The following is a 21,484-nucleotide window of genomic DNA, read 5'->3' as shown; positions in this document are numbered from 1 at the left end:
ACTCCATCTGCTATTTCTCCCCCCCATATCTGAAACTGATCTATATCCTGCTGCATCCATTGAAAACCTTCTACACTATCCAAAACTCCACCTAACTTTGTGTCGACGGCTAAATTACTAACACAACCGTCTGCATTTTCATCCAAGCCATTTATATAGATCACAAACAGCAGATGTCCCAGAATGGATTCCTGTGGAACACCACTAGTCACGGACCTCCAGCCTGAAAAACCACACTTTCACCATTACCTCTGCCTTCTATTGGCAAGCCAGTTTTGAATCCACATGGTCGAATCATCATGGATTCCATACATCTCAAAGGAAAAATATTTCTTCATCTCTGCCTTAGAAGGAAGACCTCCTAATCTTAAGTGATGTTTCCAAGTTCTGGTCTCCACCACAAGAAAGGAACACCCTTCCGGTATCAAGCAGGTGTTAGAGTACTGGAACAACTATAAGTAACTCAAGTTCTTCGACCAGTGGGACTAGTCATTGTGAATCCAATAGAATAATTTGTTTCCTTTATCCAACCAATTATTGGGCCAAAATTATAAATCAGCGGGCAAGTAACTGTGCAAGAAATAAATTTAATAAAATAAGAGTCTTATCTGTGTCTTTTCTCACTGTTGTGGTATTAATATAAAGAGAGATTTAATTCAGAAAATGATGTTACCTCATCATTTCTAATGTTTTCCTGAAGTAGTGGACTTCAATATTAGTGGAAGCTTCTCACATAGAAGGGAGGAACAGTTGAGCTAATAAAATGGTAAGTCTTTGTTAACCAGAAAGAACAAAAGGACCGAAGTAATTTGCGTGTTAATAGAGTCATAGAATCATGCAGCATGGAAACAGACCCTTTGGTCCAATTCGTCCATGCTGACCAAATTTACCTCACTAAACTAGTCCCATTTGCTTGAGTTTGGCCGATATCCCTCTGGACCTTTCCTATTCATGTACCTATCCAAATGTCTTTTAAACATTGTAATTATACCTGCATCTACCATGTGCTCCGGCAGTTCGTTCCATGTATGTGCCATGCTCTGTGCCCCTTCGGTCCCTTTTTAATCTTTGTCCTCTCATCTTAAAAATATTCCCTCTAATTTTGAACTTCTGTACCCTAGGGAAGAGACCTTTGCTATTCGCCTTACCTATGCCCCTCATGATTTTATAAACCTCAATAAGTTCACTCTTCAGTCTCCTACATTCCGACGAACAAAGTCCCAACCTATCAGTCCCTCCTTATAACTTAAACCCTCTAGTCCTGACAACGTCCTTGTAAATCTTCTCTGAACCCTTTCTAACTGAATATGAGAGAGAATGTGCGTGTGAGAGAGAGCGACTGTGTGTGGGGGATGTGGCAACGGATACTTATTCAGGATGAGGGCATTGCTGGCTAGGCCAGCATTCATTGCCCATCCCAGAGGACAGTTAAGAATCAACCACAGTGTAGGCCAGACCAGGCAGTTTCCTTTCCTCAAGGACATTAGAGAACTAGATGGGCTTTTCCCAACAATTGACAACAGATTTGTGGTCATCATTAAACTCTTAACTCCAGATTTTTATTGAATTCAAATTACTCCATTTTTCATGGTGGGATTCTAAACTGGGTTGCTAGAACATTAGCTGGGTCTGTAGATTAATACTTCAGCGACAATATCACTAGGCCATCGCCTCCAGTATATGGGTACCAGTGCAATATTCTGTAACACCACAATGCACAGTAACATTGCCGAAAAGATATTAATTTCACTGGTTGCAGTTCAGAGAAGATTTGCTACCACAATCTGAAACAAAACAGAATTGGTGGAATTACTTACAGTCCTTAAAGTTAGTGTGAAAGAAGAAACATGGCCCAAGACCAGTGATAAAGAATTGGGGAATAAAAACTTTTCAAAAGCTACTTTTTGTTCCTAACTGAAATGCAAACTTATGCACAATATTCAGAATTTTCTTTTAACTGTAGAAATTTAGCACTGCAACTAGCCATTTTTCTGGGTGAAAGTTAAATGGTAGTCCATCATTCTTATACTTTAATAAGTTTCTTTCCTTGTTATTACTTATGGGCAATGACATAGTCACTCTGAACAGGTCTGAACATTTGTCTTCAGAGTTGTGTTATATGCTTACTTTTTAACTATAAAACACAAGAGTGTAGCACAAGAAAATAATGATATTAATGCCCTAGTGTGCTGTGAAGCTGACTGTCTAATTCCAGAACATTTCCAAACTTTGAGGTGGATTGGAATCAAAATAGTATGAAATACATGAACATTTAGAAAGTGTGTGGGTAGGAGTGGAAAGTTGCAGAGGGACATAGAATATGTGATTGAACAAAAGAATGGCTAATGACGTTTAGTGTAGGAAAATGAAGTAGTAGTCCCAGTTGCTCAATCTTTCCTTGTAACTATGATGTTGCACACCTTTTGAGTATGTGGTCTTTGGCTTTGATGTCCTTTTTTTATAACAGAGCACCCATGTTATTATTTCATTATTCAGACCTATCCTAATTAATTTTTTGAAAGCATTTAGTCCCCTTACTCTTGTTCTGTATTATCTTTTTGATAAAACCTAACTTCATTGTTTGAGGAGTACTTTAGGGGATCTTGAAGTGATGATGGTGCTATACAACAGCACATCCATCTGTGTGACCAAACAAAATGCCTAAAGTTATCTTTTAAAAAAAACTCTTGCAATATATTTTATTGTCTTGCTGAAAATCCATGTGTAAATACCGATAATTTTTAGTAAATGTTTCTATCAAATTTGGTCAAAAATAACCTGCTTTTAACAAGACTGCACTGGTTGTCCCTGATTACCCCAAATACAGTATTTCTAAAGACTTGCTAAATTGATCATGAATTGCAAATTGGAAAGGGTTTGCCACAACTGAGAGATGATTTGTTCTATATGATTACTTAGTTTATCTTTCTTTTCCCTCTCCAACCCGTGTGTTTCAAGAACCGCTCCCCTGTCCTGAAGCACAATTTGCATGCTTTAATGTAAGTTTAAATCTTGAGATCTTTGAGGAAGTTGTTAAGTGATAGAGGGACTATAGTGAAACTTGTACAGATAGATTTTAAGATCACAGAATCATAGAATGATCCATCCAGGAGAATGCTGTTCAACCTATTACGTTAGTGCAGACTTTTGGTTGGAGCGAACCAATTCGTCAAAGGTGTTATGGTGCAGTCCAAAGCACACCTGTGTCTGAGCCAGAATGTGATTCGATAGCCAAAGGAGGTTTATTCGTAATATGGCCAAGAAGAATTAATCTGTACGTCTTTTCAACAATCAGAAATGGCAGGTGCTAAAAGCAAGAGAGATTCCTCGTCAGCAATGTTCTGGAAAGAAATTAGGAGCCTTGACCATCACTATTTATAGCTCCAGACTGAAACATGTCTGAAAATACATGTTGCCACAGCAACTCTGAATGAAACATATCAGACCACCACCCAATTAGTTCCACTCCCCTGTACTTTCATCGTGACATAGTAATTTTGTTCCCTGTATTTCTTTCTCCTTTAATGTATTTACCCAGATCTGAAAGTTGCTATTGAAACTGTTTCCACCACTTTCCTCACTGAACCTTCTAAACCACAATGTTTTGGTGTTTTTTTTCATTTTCTTCATCTCACTTCTGGTTCTTTTACCTTCACCTTCAACGTGTGTCCTTTGAATACTGACTGACTGTCACTGCAAGAGATTCTTTTTATTTACTCTATTAAAACCATTCATCATTATACATTGAATTATATTGACTGTAAGGAGAACCCTGCTTCTCCTGTTTCTCCACATAATTGACCTCCCTCATCCCTGGTGCCCTTCTATCAAATATCCTTTGCTGAATGCTTAACAAACTTCTTAAAGTGCAGTACTAGAATTGAACACAGTGTTCCAAAAGCAGCTTAACCAGTTGCTACTAAAGGCTTCTTGTTTTTATATCCTACTCCAAGGATTCTGTTCATGAAGCCATCCAAGAGTGCTGGTGCTGAAGTTTAGGTACACACCATCAGATACTGAGCTCTCCGGATCAAGAGAAGGCCAGTTACAAAACTAGTTCAAAAATGTTTTCTGGACAAGCGAAAAGTGTGTCTTGGGCATCTATGGGACTTGAAGCATGAGAACTGTTATGAAAGCTTACTGGTAACAAACTGGAGGAACAGCAACTAAGATGGTGTACATTTAGAGTGTGTGGATCACCAATGATCAGTACTGATGTTTAATGATAATATTTAAGGTTTCTTCATCATTGCTTTATCTTGGACCTTAAATACATTTATTTTAAGAGAGGCCAGCACAAAAAGCCTTCTTTTCCCATTGAGATCTTCAATCATGTGAAGTCGCATGTTACAATACTCTGGATAATCAGCAAAGTTGCTCTAAGACACTCTCGTCAAATTGTTTTGAGTTTTATTGCCAGACCAATGCTGCCAGCGTCACCTATATCAAATTTAATTTTGTGACCAAAGTTAAACATGCATCACGACTACACCTAAATAGAAATCATATGTCACCCAATTCCTTCCACAAAATTGATAACAGAATGCAGAATACCAAAAGATGTTAAATACTTTGTGTTCACCCAGATGTTGACACCATTTTGCATATTGTAATTAATTCTCTGTCTGAAAGGCAAACGGTAACTTGCAGGCTGGCAACTTATCCATGTGTCTTCAATGTCAGGAAGAACAAGTTGGTTTTAAAAGAAATTGATGACAATCCATTCATAGCTACGAGAGACGGTAAAACTTCATTGAATTGGAAACCTTTTTGTGGAAAAATTACACATAACTGCATTAATATAGACATCTTATCAAAATTGACTAGAAAAATGGTGTACAGACGGTTATCTTCAGCTGATCATGTTTGCCACCATCACCAACTTGATTTCTGCAAAATATGTATATGTATATATTAATTTTTGCACAAATTTGGTACAGTTCAACCCAGGTTTGTCTGAAAGGTAACCCGTGGCCCACAAAGCAACTTCCAAGGTGTCTGTGTCTGTTGTTCAAATACTGGTAAATAAAGCTGGAAGATTCTACAAGGAACTGTTTCTCTAATTAGTGGCTGGTTCTCTCCTGCATTTGCTTTTGAGACAATTAACAAATGCAGGAGAGAAACAATATGTGACTGGAGGAGCAAAGTGCAGAACAACATGAACAATTTAACTAAGCTTCAGGCCTGAAGCCTTGGAAGTGAGACTGCAGGTTGGCTACTGGGATACTGAAAGAAGAGGAGAGTGACAGTCGGGGTGAGGCCAAGAGTATCAGGTGGGCTGTTGATTAAGTATCTGATTAGCCCTTTATTAGAGGATTGGTGTGGAGGGGGGCAGGGGTGGGGGTTGCAGGATAACGGAAAGGAAGAGAAAATCTGTCAGATATGCCTTTGGCACTGGAGTGTGAGCAGGTGAATGACTAGTGCTGGGCCTGGTACTGAGTCAGTGAGTGCTGGGAGTCTGGAGAATAGATGAGTGAGTGATCAAAGTGTTGTGAGATGATGAGAGTGAGCCTGAAAGACAGGTCAAGTCGAGGTAGGCAGTCAGGGTAACATGGTGACAGAGTGATTAGCACTGGTGCCTCACAATGCCAGGCACCTAGTTTCAAAATTCTGGCCTTGGGTGACTGCATAGAGTTAGCACATTTTCCCAGTGGCTGCATGGGTTTCCTGCAGATGCTGCAGTCCAGAGATGTGCATGTTAGGTGGATTGTCCATGCTAAATTGCCCATAGTGTCTAGGGATGTGTAGGTTAGATGGATTAGTCATGGGAAATACGGGGATGGGGTGGTGGGATGAGTCTGGTTTGGATGATCTTCGGAGTGTCGGTGCTGACTCAGTGGCCTCTTTCTGCCCTGTAGGGATTCTGTGGGGACATCCAGGCTGAAAGGCAACCAACCTCTGATGCCAACGTTCATGTAAATTCTGCTAAGCCACTTCAGAGTCTGTCCATCCGGACGCAAACCACAATCACCATTAATTCTACTGAATTCCTTAGTTTGCTTGCTCCCTCTTCTCCCGGCAAGATGCTCACAACTTGGGCCATAGCCACTTTCTCTGGTTCCTAAAAGAAGAGGCAAAGCAAAGTTACATCAATTAATTGTTGTTACACTATCGATTTATTTCATAGGAATTTCTGTTTCCTGAAATTCATATTTACTGCTGTGTCAAACCTTATACCTCTGAAATTCGCTCACTCATCCCCACCCTCACTCCTCCTCCACAAGTAAGGGGCAGTTGGAAATGTGTCTCTGCTACCCCCTGATGTGAAAATGTTAGACAACCTTAATCTAAGCCCATGCAAAACAAAACAATTGCTGCCGCGCCTTGCTTTAACAAGGTTCTACAACATTATAGATGTCGATGTGTCTTCAATTCATTATGAATAGATCAACTGTAAGAAATTGTTAAAAATATAGCAGGGCACGAGGTGCAAATCAAACTTTCAAATTAATCTGGCAAAGTGTGCATAGAACATATCAGCATCAAAACAGATGAGAAATATTCAGTATGCCTGTGAGGTTTGCTGTATTCAGCCATAAAATAATCATCCTTTTCAGCCAATCGGGGGAGAAGGAGTCCATTCCCAGTTCTCTGTGGAACATGTAAGAAACTCAAGAAGGAAAGCAGAAAGGCTGCTGTTTTCATTTGCCAGCGCCATCAGCCAGTCAATTCCACTCAGTTTCCCTGTTTCTGAATTGTGTTACACAAAGAAAAGGAGACTTGTTTGTAGAGGATTGTTTCTTCTCTGCTTCACAAAGCAGTGCCACATTTCTTTTGGACGCATGTGGATGAGGCAACCTTTTCAGGAGAATTACGCTCATTGTATGATTTTTGAGTTGAAATTCTGTTTTCCAATCAATGACCAGTAACAAACTACATTCTGCCCAACCAACTTCTTTCAACGTGGTTTGTGAATTCTGCGGATGGCAAGATATAAAGTCTGCATTGTGTAGAATGACAAATTGGCAGAGGTATAGGAACCTGAGGGCAAATCCAGAACAGAGAACAAGAGGCAGGAACTTAATAAGTGACTGAAAGGCAGAAGAAGCAGAAGTTAGAAGATATACAGCACAGAAAATTGTCAGTGTTAACATAAGTATGCAAACGGAAGGAGTACGGAAAGACTCATGGCAGCATGATGTTATTGCTGTAATGGAAATTGCTTAAAGAAAGGTAAGGATAGCAGCTCAACATACCTGGATATACAGTTTTCATGCAGGAGAGCAAAGGACTTGAAAAAGTGGAAGTGTAGTTATTGGTTAAAGAACGAAACACATCTTGAGGAGAGATAATCTGTGAAATAAAACATCAAATGAGTCCGTAACATCATAGCTCGGAAACAGAAAAGGGACAGACACATTGTCATATTTATACACTTGATCCTCAAATAATGGGAAGTGAGTTAGAGAGAAAAGTATGTAGGCAATTTTGAGTGCTAAAATAAGAGGGCAATAGTAGTTGGTATATTCAACTACAGGCAGTCACCAGTTTGTGAGTGAGGTCCATTTCCAAGTGAAAGCACAACACAGGACAATATAAAGTAGCAATTCGTCAGTACAGAAATCATTCATACGTCAGTTCTTTAAAAGTACACCCTGTACAGGATCACATTTGTAGATTCGAGCATCTCTAATCAGACGTTTGTAAATCGGGAACCCTCTATACTCTAATACCATTTGTATGCAAGCAATATGAAAGGCACAAAGGACACAATTCTTGAACTGGATTTAAGAGAACATTTTTCTTTTAAAACATGTTATATCAAGTTCAATTCTAGATTTAGCCTTAGGAAATGGAACTGGACATGTGAATGAAGTAGCAGTAGGTGACCATTATGGAGATAGTGATCATAATGCAGTTAGATTTAATGTCTCGATGGAAAGGGACACAGAACAGGAGTGAAATTGGAGGTGGATAACTACAAAACTGAGAGATTATCTGGTAACAGTGGAATGGTTATTCCTATGTGAAGGAGAGTAGTAAGGCTGCCTTGATGTCTGTGTCGCTGGCTTACTTGTTGATCTTAATTGGATAGCGAGCACAGATATTGCAAATCCTTGAAGGTAGATAAGTCACCATTACCAGATTAATTGTACTCCTGGCTGTTAAAGGAAGCCAAAAATGAAATAGTGGTTGATGTGACGATGTTCCAATGTTCATTAGATCAGACAAAGTACTTGCGATCTCCAAATTCACACTATTATTCAAAAAGGGTGCAAGATATAGGCCAAATAATTATAGACCTGTCAGTCTGACCTAAGATGTGGGCAAATTACCAGCATCAGTATTGAGAGGTAGGGTATACTTTTACTTGGAAATGTGTGGTTTAATCAGAGATTGTCAACGCAGTTTTGATGAGGACAGGTTGTGGCTTACTAACTTGCTGCATTTTTTTTAAGGAAGTAATGAGGAGGATTAATGAGAGTAGTACAGTGGATATTGTCTGCATGGATTTTGGTAAGGCATTTGACAAGTTCCCACAAAGCCGACTGTTAAGAAAAGTTAAAGCCCATGTGATATGGGGAATGTGGCAAGTTGCATCCAGATTAACTTACTGACAGGAAACAAAAGGTACGGGTCAACAGATGGTTTTTATGTATTTCACAGGACTCAGATCTGGCTTCCTTGCTGCCTTTGATATAAATTAATAATCTGAACTTGTACATGAAAAGTGTGTTTAGAAAATTTACAGACAATACAAAAAAAAAACCGAGTAATTAAAACCAAGGAGGATGGCTGTTGAATTCAGGAAGATATCATTGTTTGACTGACTATGTGTGTGGAAAAGTGGCAAATGAAATACAGCCCAGACAAGTGAAAGGGGGTAAACAAAGTAAGAAAATATAGAATAAATATTGAGAAGAGTAGAGGAGGTGAGAGATCTTGGAGTGCATGTCTACAGGTTCCTGAATGTGACAGGACATATAAATCAAGTGGCAATGAAGGCATGGGGTGTATTTTCCTTCATTAGGCAAGTTATTGAATGCAAGAGCAGGGATTTAATGCTGGACCAATATGACAGTTAAAGCTGTCATAGTCCCAGAAGAGCTCGGAGCTGCTTTCTCATTACAGAGAAATGACTAGTGCTGAGTTTAACATGAGAGTCACCCCACCTCAGGTGAGGGCGAGGTTGAGAAAGTGGGAAATTCATGATGACCTCGGTTGGTGTGGGAATTGAACCCACACTGTTTGCATCACTGTTCATTGTAAACCATCCATCCAACCACCTGCTCTAACCCACAGTACAGAGGAACATTACAAGAATGTTGCCAGGTTTGAAAATTGCAGGTATTATGAAGATTTGGATAAAAATAGCATCGTTTTCCATTGAACCAGGGAGGCTGCGGGGTAGCTTAGTTGAATAATTAGAAGCAGAGTGGGCAGTGAAGATCTGTGACCCCATTAGAGAGGTCAATCATCACGGAACACAGATTTAGGATGATTGGTAGAAGAAGTAGAAGGGACTTGAGCAAAGTCCCTTCAAGAGAGTGGTATGTGCTATGAATTCAGTACCCAGTTTAGCAGTTGTGATGGAAATCATCAACTCATTTAAAAGGAATCTAGATCGCCATTAGAAACGTGTAACCTGCAAGCCTGTAGACCAATTGTTGGTAAGTTGGATTGGAATAGATAGCTGGTTTGTTCAGTCAGCACACACCTAATGTGATGAATGATGTGTTTCTGTGCTGTAATTTCTCTATGATCCTGCAGTTTGGAAAGGAAATGTGCATAAAACATAAACAGATACATAATGCATTACATTTAAAATGGAGGAACATGTAAAGCAATATATACCAATACTGAAAAGAGGAAATTTGATCAATGACGCAGATGTTAGAGTTTTTAAGGAACTGGAAAGAGAACCAAAAGAAATAAAACTCAACTGGCCTATGATTGGAGTAGCTATAACTCTGGCATAAACTGTCATTTTGTGCAAAAAGCTGAGCTGCCTCAGATTGTTCAAAGAATGATCACATCCCTGATTATATCCCTCCACTCCCTATTAAATAGCACCATTTTAAGAGTGGGCTAGAATATGTGGCTCTTGTGATGTTGAGATAGACTGCACTTGATGAAGGATGGTAGCTCTTAGAGTGAATATTGTGTTCTTCATGATAGTCAATAAAATATTATCAAGAAATCTGTGAAATTGGTATTCTAAGTCCTGAATATACATGATGATAGAAGTGAAATCTCATGCAATATAAATTGTTGCTTCCTTTGAAATTTGGAATTCTTTGGTCTCGCCTGTTAAACAGCTTCAACAGCATGTCTTCTTTAAATCCGTGGTAGTCATCTTTCAGAAGGGTGATTGATTAAATGTTGATTAATTCTTAATTGAAAATTGTTCCACTTTTCCTGACTGCCTTGATGGGCTTTGGTCTTCCTTCATTGACTTGCTTGCCTTTGCAAACACCATTTGGTTTTTGGAAGGTAAATGGCTGTTTTGTTTGAGTAGCTCGCTACTATTTTCTCTTCTTTCTCTACCCCATCTCCTCTGGGTAAAATCCTTGGCCTCAATCAGTACTGTCTCCCTTTTCAATCTGACTTAGTTTTAAAAATGTGGATAACTGCAAAGGGAGAATCCCATATCCTGACACTGCATGATTTAGTGCATTGCAATACTGTACATCTGGGATGCAGCTGGACTCTTTTTGATGTAGCCTAAAATAATTTCCTGACATTGACTGTAGACAAGAAAATGGTCTTTAAACCAAATGTGCATGTAGAGAAACATTTCACAAAGGGCCTTCAGGTGAGCAATGGGTGCTTTAAAATGATGAACAGGAGTTTCCTGGCATCTGGGTAACCAGACTGCACCAGCAGAAGCGCACCCCACTCCCCCACTACCGCGCCGTTCATTCATGCTGCCAGGTAAGTTTCCTAGGTGGTGTGTGTTTTGGGGTGGGGCTGGAGGGGGCACCAGGTGAGCCAGCTCGATACAGACTCCACTGAATTTTAACTTCCAATGCCTGTTCAAACTCACCTCTGCAGCCACTCATTATTTTGCATATACAGCTGCCTCGATAGTGCGTCCTTTGCTGGTGAAGCTGCCCTTGCCTCTGTGCTGCTGACCTGCCTCCTTTCCTTGTATGGATGCTGCTAGTTAGGAGGGCATCTGCAGATGAACAGCTCAACCAGTTTGGCTCCTGACATGTGGGTGCTCAGGGTTCACATTTGGTTCTTGGTCTTGCTCGAAAAGCCCCTGGTGATATCCCTGCTGAAATCTATCTCGGTGATCTTTTTCTAAACTAATTCAAAACAAAGTCTAAATCAGGTGTTTAATTGATCCAAGTCTCTAACCTTTAAGACTAGAAGGAGTAAATGATACATGAAGTTCCCCATCAGTAAAGGGTGGGAAAAGGCGTGAAGTCAAAATGTAATTTAAACAAAAACTCATTGCTGACTGAATGCAAATACTTTCAAAGCTGATACACAATGATTTATGGCTGTCAACTAATGAACTGAGGATACCAGTTCCAACACCGCACAGCCCAGATGGCCTCCTTCTTCAAGGACCGCAGATTCCCCCCAGACGTAATCGACGATGCCCTCCACCGCATCTCCTCCACTTCCCGCTCCTCCGCCCTTGAGCCCCGCTCCTCCAACCGCCACCAAGACAGAACCCCACTGGTTCTCACCTAACACCCCACCAACCTCCGCATACAACGTATCATCCACCGTCATTTCCGCCACCTCCAAACGGACCCCACCACCAAGGATATATTTCCCTCCCCTCCCCTATCAGCGTTCCGCAAGGACCACTCTCTTTGTGACTCCCTCATCAGATCCACACCCCCCCACTAACCCAACCTCCACCCCCAGCACCTTCCCCTGCAACCGCAGGAAATGTAAAACTTGCGCCCACACCTCCACACTCACTTCCCTCTAAGGCCCCAAGGGATCCTTCCATATCTGCCACAAGTTCACCTGTACCTCCACACACATCATCTATTGCATCCGCTGCACCCGATGTGGCCTCCTCTATATTGGGGAAACAGGCCGCTTACTTGCAGAACGCTTCAGAGAACACCTCTGGGCCGCCCGGACCAACCAACCCAACCACCCCGTGGCTCAACACTTTAACTCTCCCTCCCACTCCACCGAGGACATGCAGGTCCTTGGACTCCTCCACCGGCAGAACATAACAACACGACGGCTGGAGGAGGAGCGCCTCATCTTCCACCTGGGAACCCTCCAACCACAAGGTATGAATTCAGATTTCTCCAGTTTCCTCATTTCCTCTCCCCCCATCTTGTCTCAGTCGGTTCCCTCAACTCAGCACCGCCCTCTTAACCTGCCGTCCTTACTGACCTCTCCGCCCCCAACCCACTCCGGCCTATCACCCTCACCTTGACCTCCTTCCACCCATCCCACCTCCATCGCCCCTCCCCCAAGTCCCTCCTCCCTACCTTTTATCTTAGCCTGCTTGGCTACTCTCTCTCATTCCTGATGAAGGGCTTATGCTCGAAACGTCGAATTCCCTATTCCTGAGATGCTGCCTAACCTGCTGTGCTTTAACCAGCAACACATTTTCAGCTGTGATCGCCAGCATCTGCAGACCTCATTTTTTACTCTATCATTAACATTTGTCTACCACAAAATTGTTGGCAATCTTTGGCCTTTTAAACACTTCAAGGAACAAAACAATGTTCCTTCGGATATGGTTCAAAGCTAAATACTAACATTAATTGATCTGTTTATCTCTTTTAGGGAATATTGTTGGAAATTTTAATAAATAACTTTAAATATCTCTGTCAATTGAATCATTCAGTTCCTGTCTCTTGCTTTTTTACATGATGTCATAATAAATCTCTTCATTCCAAAACAGTTCCTAGTTCAGACTTGATTCTTCATTTTGATTGGTTATACAGCTGTGCTGTAAGTCGTGAGGTGCAATGGTTATCATCCCTGCCTCTGAACTAAAAGTTCTCGTTTTGAGTCTCAACTTAAGATTTGTTGGCCATGCAAGGTAAATTCAAACATGGTCACGGAGTTGATTGTCAACTTATAAATCCTTCCACTATACCACAGTGGTTAGCACTGCTGCCTCACAGCGCCTGTAGACCCGGGTTCAATTCCCGACTCAGGCGACTGACTGTGTGGAGTTTGCACGTTCTCCCCGTGTCTGCGTGGGTTTCCTCCGGGTGCTCCGGTTTCCTCCCACAGTCCAAAGATGTGCTGGTCAGGTGAATTGGCCATGCTAAATTGCCCGTAGTGTTAGGTAAGGGGTAAATGTAGGGGTATGGGTGGGTTGCGCTTCGGCGGGTCAGTGTGGACTTGTTGGGCCGAAGGGCCTGTTTCCACACTGTATGTCTAAAAAAACCTGCAGCAGAAGGTAAGACTAAGAGTGCCTCCTGGTCAGCCATGCTTGATGCTGAGTGGCACCTCTGGTGACAGATGAGCAGCTTGTTCCATTATAAACTAACTATGGAAAAATGGAAGCACACCTTATCTGTTCCATGCACACATCGTTGCATGGAACAGATCACTTATGGCAAATGAGAAGAAGAAATAACTGTGCAATTGCTTGCAGTGTTCACACAGGATTAAATACTTTTTCCATGGTTGTCTGACATTAGCTTGTAATGATGAAGCCTATGGAAAGTCAATAGATGTGCAAGTGCAGCAAGCTTGTGTTTGTTCACCTCTGACTGCAAAATACAACACCATGTCTTAAGTAACCAAGTATACCTATCTTGGCTCTCAGTCTAAGTTGCCTGCAATTTAAAATGTTCATTGTTATGGTTGCAAGGAAGCAGAGAGAGTCAAGATTACTGAGAATTGGATGCAGAATAATCAGATAATCTGTTGGTTGGAGGATAAATACTGGCCAGCACACGATGGGTAAAATTCCTTAACACTGTGCATTAGTCAAGTAATTTCCTGGTGTAATGACAAATGCTTGAATGCTTTCGTTATTGGCTTCAGAATTTTTAAAAATGCTTTCCTGTTAGTCTTGCAATCTAGCTCTTCTCTTTCTGTTTAGTTTTCTTTTGTTAGTATTTTGCAAAGATTTTCTTGCTGATTACAGTTTTTTCTTTGGAGAATATCCCTGTGCTGGTACTTGTTCCCGTGAGGTCTACCTATGTCAATGGTTATGATTCACCCCAAGGCTCTTCAATGACACGAGTTCTTCAAAGATATGGGTTCTTCACTGCATGACAATAAGATTTTGGAACAGTCTATAATGTGTAAATTTTGCATGTCAGTTTAAAGTAAAATTCATACAGTGGCTTCTGTTCCAACCATCAAAAGATTCCTTTGATCTTGGTCAGTCTTCGTGTCCAGTTGCTAATGGGTGTATATTTGTCACTGTCAAAGTTCATATGATATGAATGAGCTAATTGTAACATCCATAAAGCATGTGACTTGGGTAAATCGCCAGACAGAAATGGATGTTCAGATGTAATGATGCTTGTCTTTGTCAAGCTTCAAATTTGTAGAGTTATTGAAAGAAGCTTCTGTTTTATGTATTCTGGTTTAGCTAAGCTTTGTCTGATCGTCAGACTTTTTAGTGCAAAGTGATTCTTTTATAAATGATCATGGTTCAAGAGTTGTGGTTAGTATATGAAGTTCTCAACAACAGAAGTACGCTGAAAAGAAATATGTTGCAATAAAATATTTAGAACTTCAACAAATAAATGGAGCAGTTTACCTTGAAACTTGTTTTTTTATTCAATAATTTCTTAAATTTGAATCTTCATCGAGAGATTCCAGTTTTTTTTTTGACGTGTATCATATTTAAATTTTAAAATTAGCTCTTGCTGGACTTAAAATGGCAGCTATTGAACACAGAATAGGCCACTTGACTGTTGTTTCCAGCAATTGTCTGAACACAAGCTAGCTCATCACCTCTCTGGAATGTCACACCATATGACCATTGCAATAACACTCGCAAAATGGAGTAACAGATCACGTGTCTCACTAGTCAGTTTTAAGCAAACAAAAACATTGAAACTCACTGTGGCTGAAGTGATGCTGTTATCTCCTACATTTCAGGACTTTATTTTGATGAGAAGGAAAATGTTGACAGTCTGATTAGTACGTTTGTGGATGACACCAAAATTGGTGGAGTTGCAGATAGTGAGGTGGATTGTCAAGGATACAATGGGATATAGATAGATTGCAGATTTCGGCAGAGAAATAACAGATGGAGTTTGATCCAGACAAATGTAAGGTAGTACATTTTAGAATATCAAATACAGGTGCAAATTATACAATAAATGGCAGAATCCTTAGGAGCATCAACATACAGAGGGATCTGAGCGTACAGGTTCACAGGTCCCTGAAGATGACATCACAGGTGGATAAGGTGGTCAAGAAGACATACAGCATGTTTGTTTTCATTGCATGTGGTATCAAACATAAAAGTTGGCAAGTTGTGGTACAGCTGTACAAATCTTTAGTTGGGCCACTTTCAGAATATTGTGTGTAGTTCTGGTCACCACGCTACCAGAAGGATGTGGATGCTTTGGAGAGGGTGCAGAGAAAGTTTACTAGGATGTTGCCTGGTCTGGAGAGTTTTAGTTATGAGGAGAGATTGGATAAACTTGGATTATTTTCACTGGAAAGATGGAGGCTGAGGGGCAATCTGATAGAGGTCAACAAAATTACGAGAGGCATAGATATGGTGAATAGTCAGAGGCTTTTTCCCAGAGTGGAAAGGTCACTTACGAAAGGGCATATGTTAAAGATGAGAGGGGGACAGTTTAAGGGAGCAGTACAGGGAAACTTCTCATACAGAGGGTGGTGGGTGCTTGGAATTCACTGCCAGTGGAGATGGTGGAAGTAGGCACATTACCAATGTTTAAGGAGTAACTTGATAGCCACATGAAGGGGAGGTGAACAGAGGGATAGATACTGGGCAATAAGTAGCAAGTCTAAATAAAGACTGGGAATCAGTGTATACTTAGTGGGCTGTTTTGCATTGTGTTATTGTATTGTTGCATCAGGTAGAATACCTGGTTGGGAGCAAGCTCATGCCAGTTTCAGGCCATTTAAAAATTGAACTTAACGAATAGTAGATTTGGGAGAACAAATGTCTGTTTATAAGAGAAAAGAAAACAAATGAGTATGAAAAGTGTGAAAAATCACATCTGTTAAGGACAGGAGGGCCATAAAATAACCCAGTTAACCCCATCTCCTTGCCAATGATGATTTTACACAATTGAAAATACTTGGACCAGAAAAGATTCTCTTTAATATCTATAGATATCAATTACCTACAATTGTATAGCGTATTGATATGTTTAATCCAGTTAGAATATCATTGGAAGATATTGTTAATTTTAAATTTTGTGTAACACTCAGGATTGTAATTTTTTTTTAAAAAGTCCAGTCTCTAGGTCACAGTTATTTCTTAGGCTATTCATCTTCTATTCATTATGAATTTTGCAAATAATCATTCTAAATAAATTGGGAACCATTTTACTAAAATATAAAGTTAATATTGGACTTTCACCACTAACTTATACTTCAAGGTATATCACAGTCAATGTTTTAGGTATGCTTTCTCTCTTTATGACATAGATATGTTTTTGTTATATAAGCGAGGCTTCAGTGTTGACTTGTGATGTTTATTTTGTCCCCTCAAAGACAAAAGCAAGTAGTTTTGCTTTGGGATTTTGAAACCTTTGTAAGACATAATTATAGCCTTGTCTAAAAGCAGTCTAGAATAATCATATGGCCTGCAGTATATTGTGATTTTGAATACTGTGTGGAGATGGGGGGTCACCATTTGAATTGGAAAGCATGTCAAAAAGAACAGAAACACAGTCTTGTATAAAATTGATTGATTAAGGGTCAAATTTAAGAAATTTAAACTGAAATGATATAATGGAAGTGTCAGGGTAGAAAATAGAAATTGGAGAGTGTGTCCATTGAGATATTTTCTCCTATTCCATTTTTATGCAACCACGATTCTCTGAAACAAGACAAGCAATTTGACCCAAAAGTGCAGTTTTTAAAAGCAGCAAATGAGTTGGGTCAAAAGGGGTCAAGGATAGGTAATATCTTCCTTGCTATTTGAAACAGAATAGGCAGGTGATCAAACTTTGGAGGTGCCGGTGTTGGACTGGGGTGGACAAAGTTAAAAATCTCACAATGCCACGTTATAGTCCAACAGGTTTATTTGGATGCACTAGCTTTTGGAGTGCTGCTCCTTCATCGATAACCACCTGATGAAGGAGCGTCACTCCGAAAGCCAGTGCTTCCAAATAAACCTGTTGGACTATAACCTGGTGTTGTGTGATTTTTAACTTTGTCATGATCAAGTTCTAAGATGAAGAGGAGATGGTGATTTTTAATTTGCTTACAGGATGTGAGTGTTATTGCCATCCCCAGTTGCCCTTGAGAATGTAGAAATAATCTGCCTTCTTGAACTGCCAAAGTCACTGGAGTGTAGGTGGATCTACAATGCTATTAAGAAGGAAGGTTTCAGGATTTTGACCCAGTGACAGTTAAAGGATTGCAATATCGTTCCAAGTTAGGAGGGAACTTGCAGGTGGCGGTGTACCCATGCATCTGCTGCCTTACTGCTTCCAGATGGTAGAGGCCATGGGTTTGGAAAGTGCTATCTAAGGACTCATGGAGCATTCTTATCGTGTAATTTCTCAGTGCTAAATACAGTGCACCAATGGTAGAGAAACTAAATGTTAGTTGGAGTGCCAGTCAAATAGGTTGCTTTGTTCCAAATGGCATTGAGCTTCTTGAATGTTGTTGGAACACATGAAACCAGGTAAGTGGAGGATATTCCATTTCAGTTTTGACTTGTGTCCTGTTAATGGTGGACTGGCCTGCCAAATTAGGAGGTGAGTTATACAGAATTCCTAGCCTCTGACCTGTTCTTGCAGCCACAGTGTTTACAAGGTTGATCGAAGTTCAGTTCCTAGTTAACTCCCATCTCAGCAATTGTAGTGCCATTGAATGTCAAGACAAAATAGTTAAAATCTCTATGTTGGAGATAGACAAGCTGAGTGACTTGAATTTTACTTACTGCGGATCACCCTGGATGTTGTATGGGTCATACTCCATTTGGAGAAGGACTGCTTCGGTGTCTGAGGAATTATGAAAGGTGCTGAATATTGCACAATCTTAAAGAAACATTCCAGCCATATCTGAACTTAAGTTGGAGGAATAGCCATTGATGACGAACCAGTTTGGGTACATGTACATTAACTCTAACATGTGTTATACTGCCTGACCTTTTAAAGTAAAGACCATTTTTGGTGAATCTCAGTAAGTACTGGAGTCAGTAGCAGCACTAGATACTTTAATATTCATGGTAGTTGTTTAAAAAAAGTGAATGCTTGATGAGACTGACCTTTTTAAAAGTTATTACTAGTCCAGGCTATTAATTGATATTTTTAATCTTTAAAAATGCTTTTAAATTGGATATTCACTTTAACACAATTTGGAGCATTTATTTTATTTCAACTATTTACTTTCTACTTCTGAATGTCTTGGGATTAGAAAATTTAAACAGAGACACTGACAGTGTTTGATTTCTTGGTTATAAGCATGGTTAGCAAATGTATATAAAACAATTTTAAAATATATCCTTTTTGCTGTTTTAATGTGCAGGTGGTTTTGGAATGTGCTCTGAAGAAGGATCTAGTTTACAACAAGGTTACGCCTATATTTCACCACTGGAAGATAGATGATAAAAAGTTTGGACTTACCTTTCAGAGTCCTGCTGATGCTAGAGCATTTGACCGTGGCATTCGCAGAGCTACTGAAGCTATCTCAGAAGGTACAGACACTCATATTTGTAAATAGTGACAGTTTCAGCAATTCACTACCATGATTCGCTTGTAAAATATCTTTGAGCAAAACAAAATTTCTGGAAATAGCAAAGTTCGACTATAATATAATTTGAACCTTTCACTCAGTAGTTAAGGCATCCCGAATATTTGGAGAACAGAGGGAATGAATATGAAGGCTTCTGCTTTCTGAATCTCTCCCTTTGTCAAAATAAAAAGCAACACCCATTTGGATCGGTATTCATGTTCGACTTTAAGAATCCTGTGGATAATATGTCTCTGCATGTCAAAATTTCTGTCTGGAAAGTAACCACAGCAGTTACTGACTGTTGTTATGGATAAAAGGTAAAGGCAAATGCAAGAGACAGCATTTTGTTCTATTTGTGTTGCAGTAATCTAACACTGCATATGATTTGGTCAATACCTGCAAAGTTAGATTCAGAAATCGAGTGCGCGTATTTGGACTGAGCATGCAAAACGAATGTCTGTTGGTGACCCTGGTGAGTGAAGTTTTTCATTTAAGTAGTGGTGGCCATCACCTTGAATCAGAGGGATGTTCCATTGGGATGGATGCAATGATTCTTTGTACCTAACGAATTAGACAAATGAAAAGTTAAGTAAATGCAAAAAAAACCTATGCAAGTTTGTGAGACCAGAGTTAACAGCAAATAATATTACAAGCACATTTTGATGAACACACCCTGAAAGGGAAACAAAATCTTAAGACAACAGGCAAAACACTTTTGCAGGCAATAAAAGCCAAGGTCTCTGGTAGAAGACAGACTGAGCACTTTGTGTAGGCCAGCAATGTGGCAAGAGCCAGTTTTGTAGTTGCTCAAGCCATTGGGAGAAGGTATGCCAGCTGGACGAAAATAATGATGAATGATGTAAAGTTAGAGTGCTTCTGTTCTGAATGCAATGGAATTCCTTGTTGCCTATGTTTACACTTGCTATTTTTTTGTCCTTTCCCCTGACTTAAAGAGATACCATATAATCCCCTCTATATACCTTGAAAAAAAAATTATCTGTGTAAATATTGTCAGAAGTTGGGACATGCTTCCTATGTAATTTTCAGTAAAGTCTGAAAAGCTTTGAAAAATAAAAACACAAGGCAAATGGAAGAACGTATGTCTGATTGCATTCTTTTAACACTGGAATGCTATATTAATGGCTATATAAATATAGCCATTATGTTATTGGAGAGTAGCAAAACGTTACAGGCAGAAGGGGTTAAAAGCAAGATGTTGAGCAATTGGGAATAGGTGGTGAGCAGGAAGAGATCATTTAGAAAACAGTCAATGGAACAGAAGCCTAAATAAAGTGAAAATATAGCAAAGTACAACAGCTGGGGAGAAAGTAGAATAAGTGGTTAAACATCACAGAAGAACAGGCATGAACATGACCCAGTAGCTGGCTAAGTGAGAGAAGAAGATATGAATAAAACAGATCCATTTCCGTATTCTCAGTGTTTTTGAAACATTTTCTCCATTAGAGACTTGCATATGTTAAATTTGTGTTATTTCAAGCAAAGTGAAGTTACATTCTTTCAAAGTAATTTGTACATGGGTATGCTTTACTTCTGGTAAAACTAAATATTTCAGGACTACTTATAGCCTAGATTTTAATGACTATTGAGCTAAGATTTGAAAACCTGAGAATTATACACTGTTGTTAGAGAGCTGTGATAATGGTGTGAAAGATATAAACAGAAGGTAGGAGCAGGAGTAGACCATTTCATCCCTTGAGTTTATTCCATCATTCAAAATTATCATGGCTGATCATCAACATCCTAATCCCGCCGAACCCCACCAAACCACCCCCCCGCCCCCCCCACCACCACCACCACCACCACCACTCGAGGCCAATATCTTTTGCCACAAGAAATGATTGCTGGACCTCTTGCTAAAATATTTGTATAATAAATAACCACAGGTGAGGTGCCAGAAGAGTAGAGGTTGGCTAGCATGGCGCCATTACAGAGAAAAGTGGTAAGGAAAAGCCGGGAAACTGTAGACTGATGAGCCTGATGTCAGCGGTGGATAAGTCCTTGGAGGAGATTCTGAGCGAGAGGATTTTGCAAGTATTTGGAAAGGCAAGGACTGATTAGGAATAGTCAACATAGCTTTGTGCATAAGAAATCGTGTCTCATTAACTTGAGTTTTTTGAAGAAGTGATGAAGCAGATTGATGAAAGCAGAGTGTGGATGTTATCTTTATGAACTTGAGTAAGGTGTTAGACAAGGTTCCACATGGTAAACTAGTTAGCAAGATTAGATCACATACAATACAGGGAGAGCTGACCATTTGGATACAAATTGGCTTGAAGTTAGAAGACAAAGAATGGTGATGGATGGTTGCTTTATGGACTGGAGGCTTATGAGCAGCGGTGTGCTGCAAAGATCATTACTGGGTCTGCTGTTTTTTTTTTAACATTTGGATGTGAATATAGGAGAAATGGTTAGTAAGTTTACAGATGACACCAAAACTGGTGGCGTAATGGGCAGCAAAGTACAATGGGACCTTGATCAGTTGGCTAAATAGACCAAGGAGTGGCCAGAGAGATTTTAGTTTCTATAAATATGAGGTGCTGTATTTTGCTACGGGCATTATACACTTAATGGTAAGGTCCTAGGGAGGGCTGCTAAACAACAAGATCTTGGAGTGCAAGTTCATAGCTCGTTGAAAGTGGAGTTTTGATTAGATTAGATTAGATTACTTACA

General features: G+C 39.9%; 1 protein-coding gene across 2 annotated transcripts in view; it reads left to right on the top strand.

Annotated features, from left to right (window-relative positions):
* spred1 (sprouty related EVH1 domain containing 1) overlaps positions 1–21,484 on the top strand; it is an 87,627-nt gene that overhangs the window by 35,622 nt on the left and 30,521 nt on the right. For both annotated transcript variants that reach the window (XM_060828920.1, XM_060828921.1), the window contains exon 4: positions 18,586–18,754. In XM_060828920.1, coding sequence (XP_060684903.1) covers positions 18,586–18,754 — 169 coding nt within the window. The remainder of the gene's footprint in view (positions 1–18,585; positions 18,755–21,484) is intronic.

The sequence above is a fragment of the Hemiscyllium ocellatum genome, chromosome 8 (genome assembly GCF_020745735.1).
Source record: "Hemiscyllium ocellatum isolate sHemOce1 chromosome 8, sHemOce1.pat.X.cur, whole genome shotgun sequence".
Classification (NCBI taxonomy): Eukaryota; Metazoa; Chordata; class Chondrichthyes; order Orectolobiformes; family Hemiscylliidae; genus Hemiscyllium; species Hemiscyllium ocellatum.
This window is presented reverse-complemented; position numbering and strand designations above follow the sequence as displayed.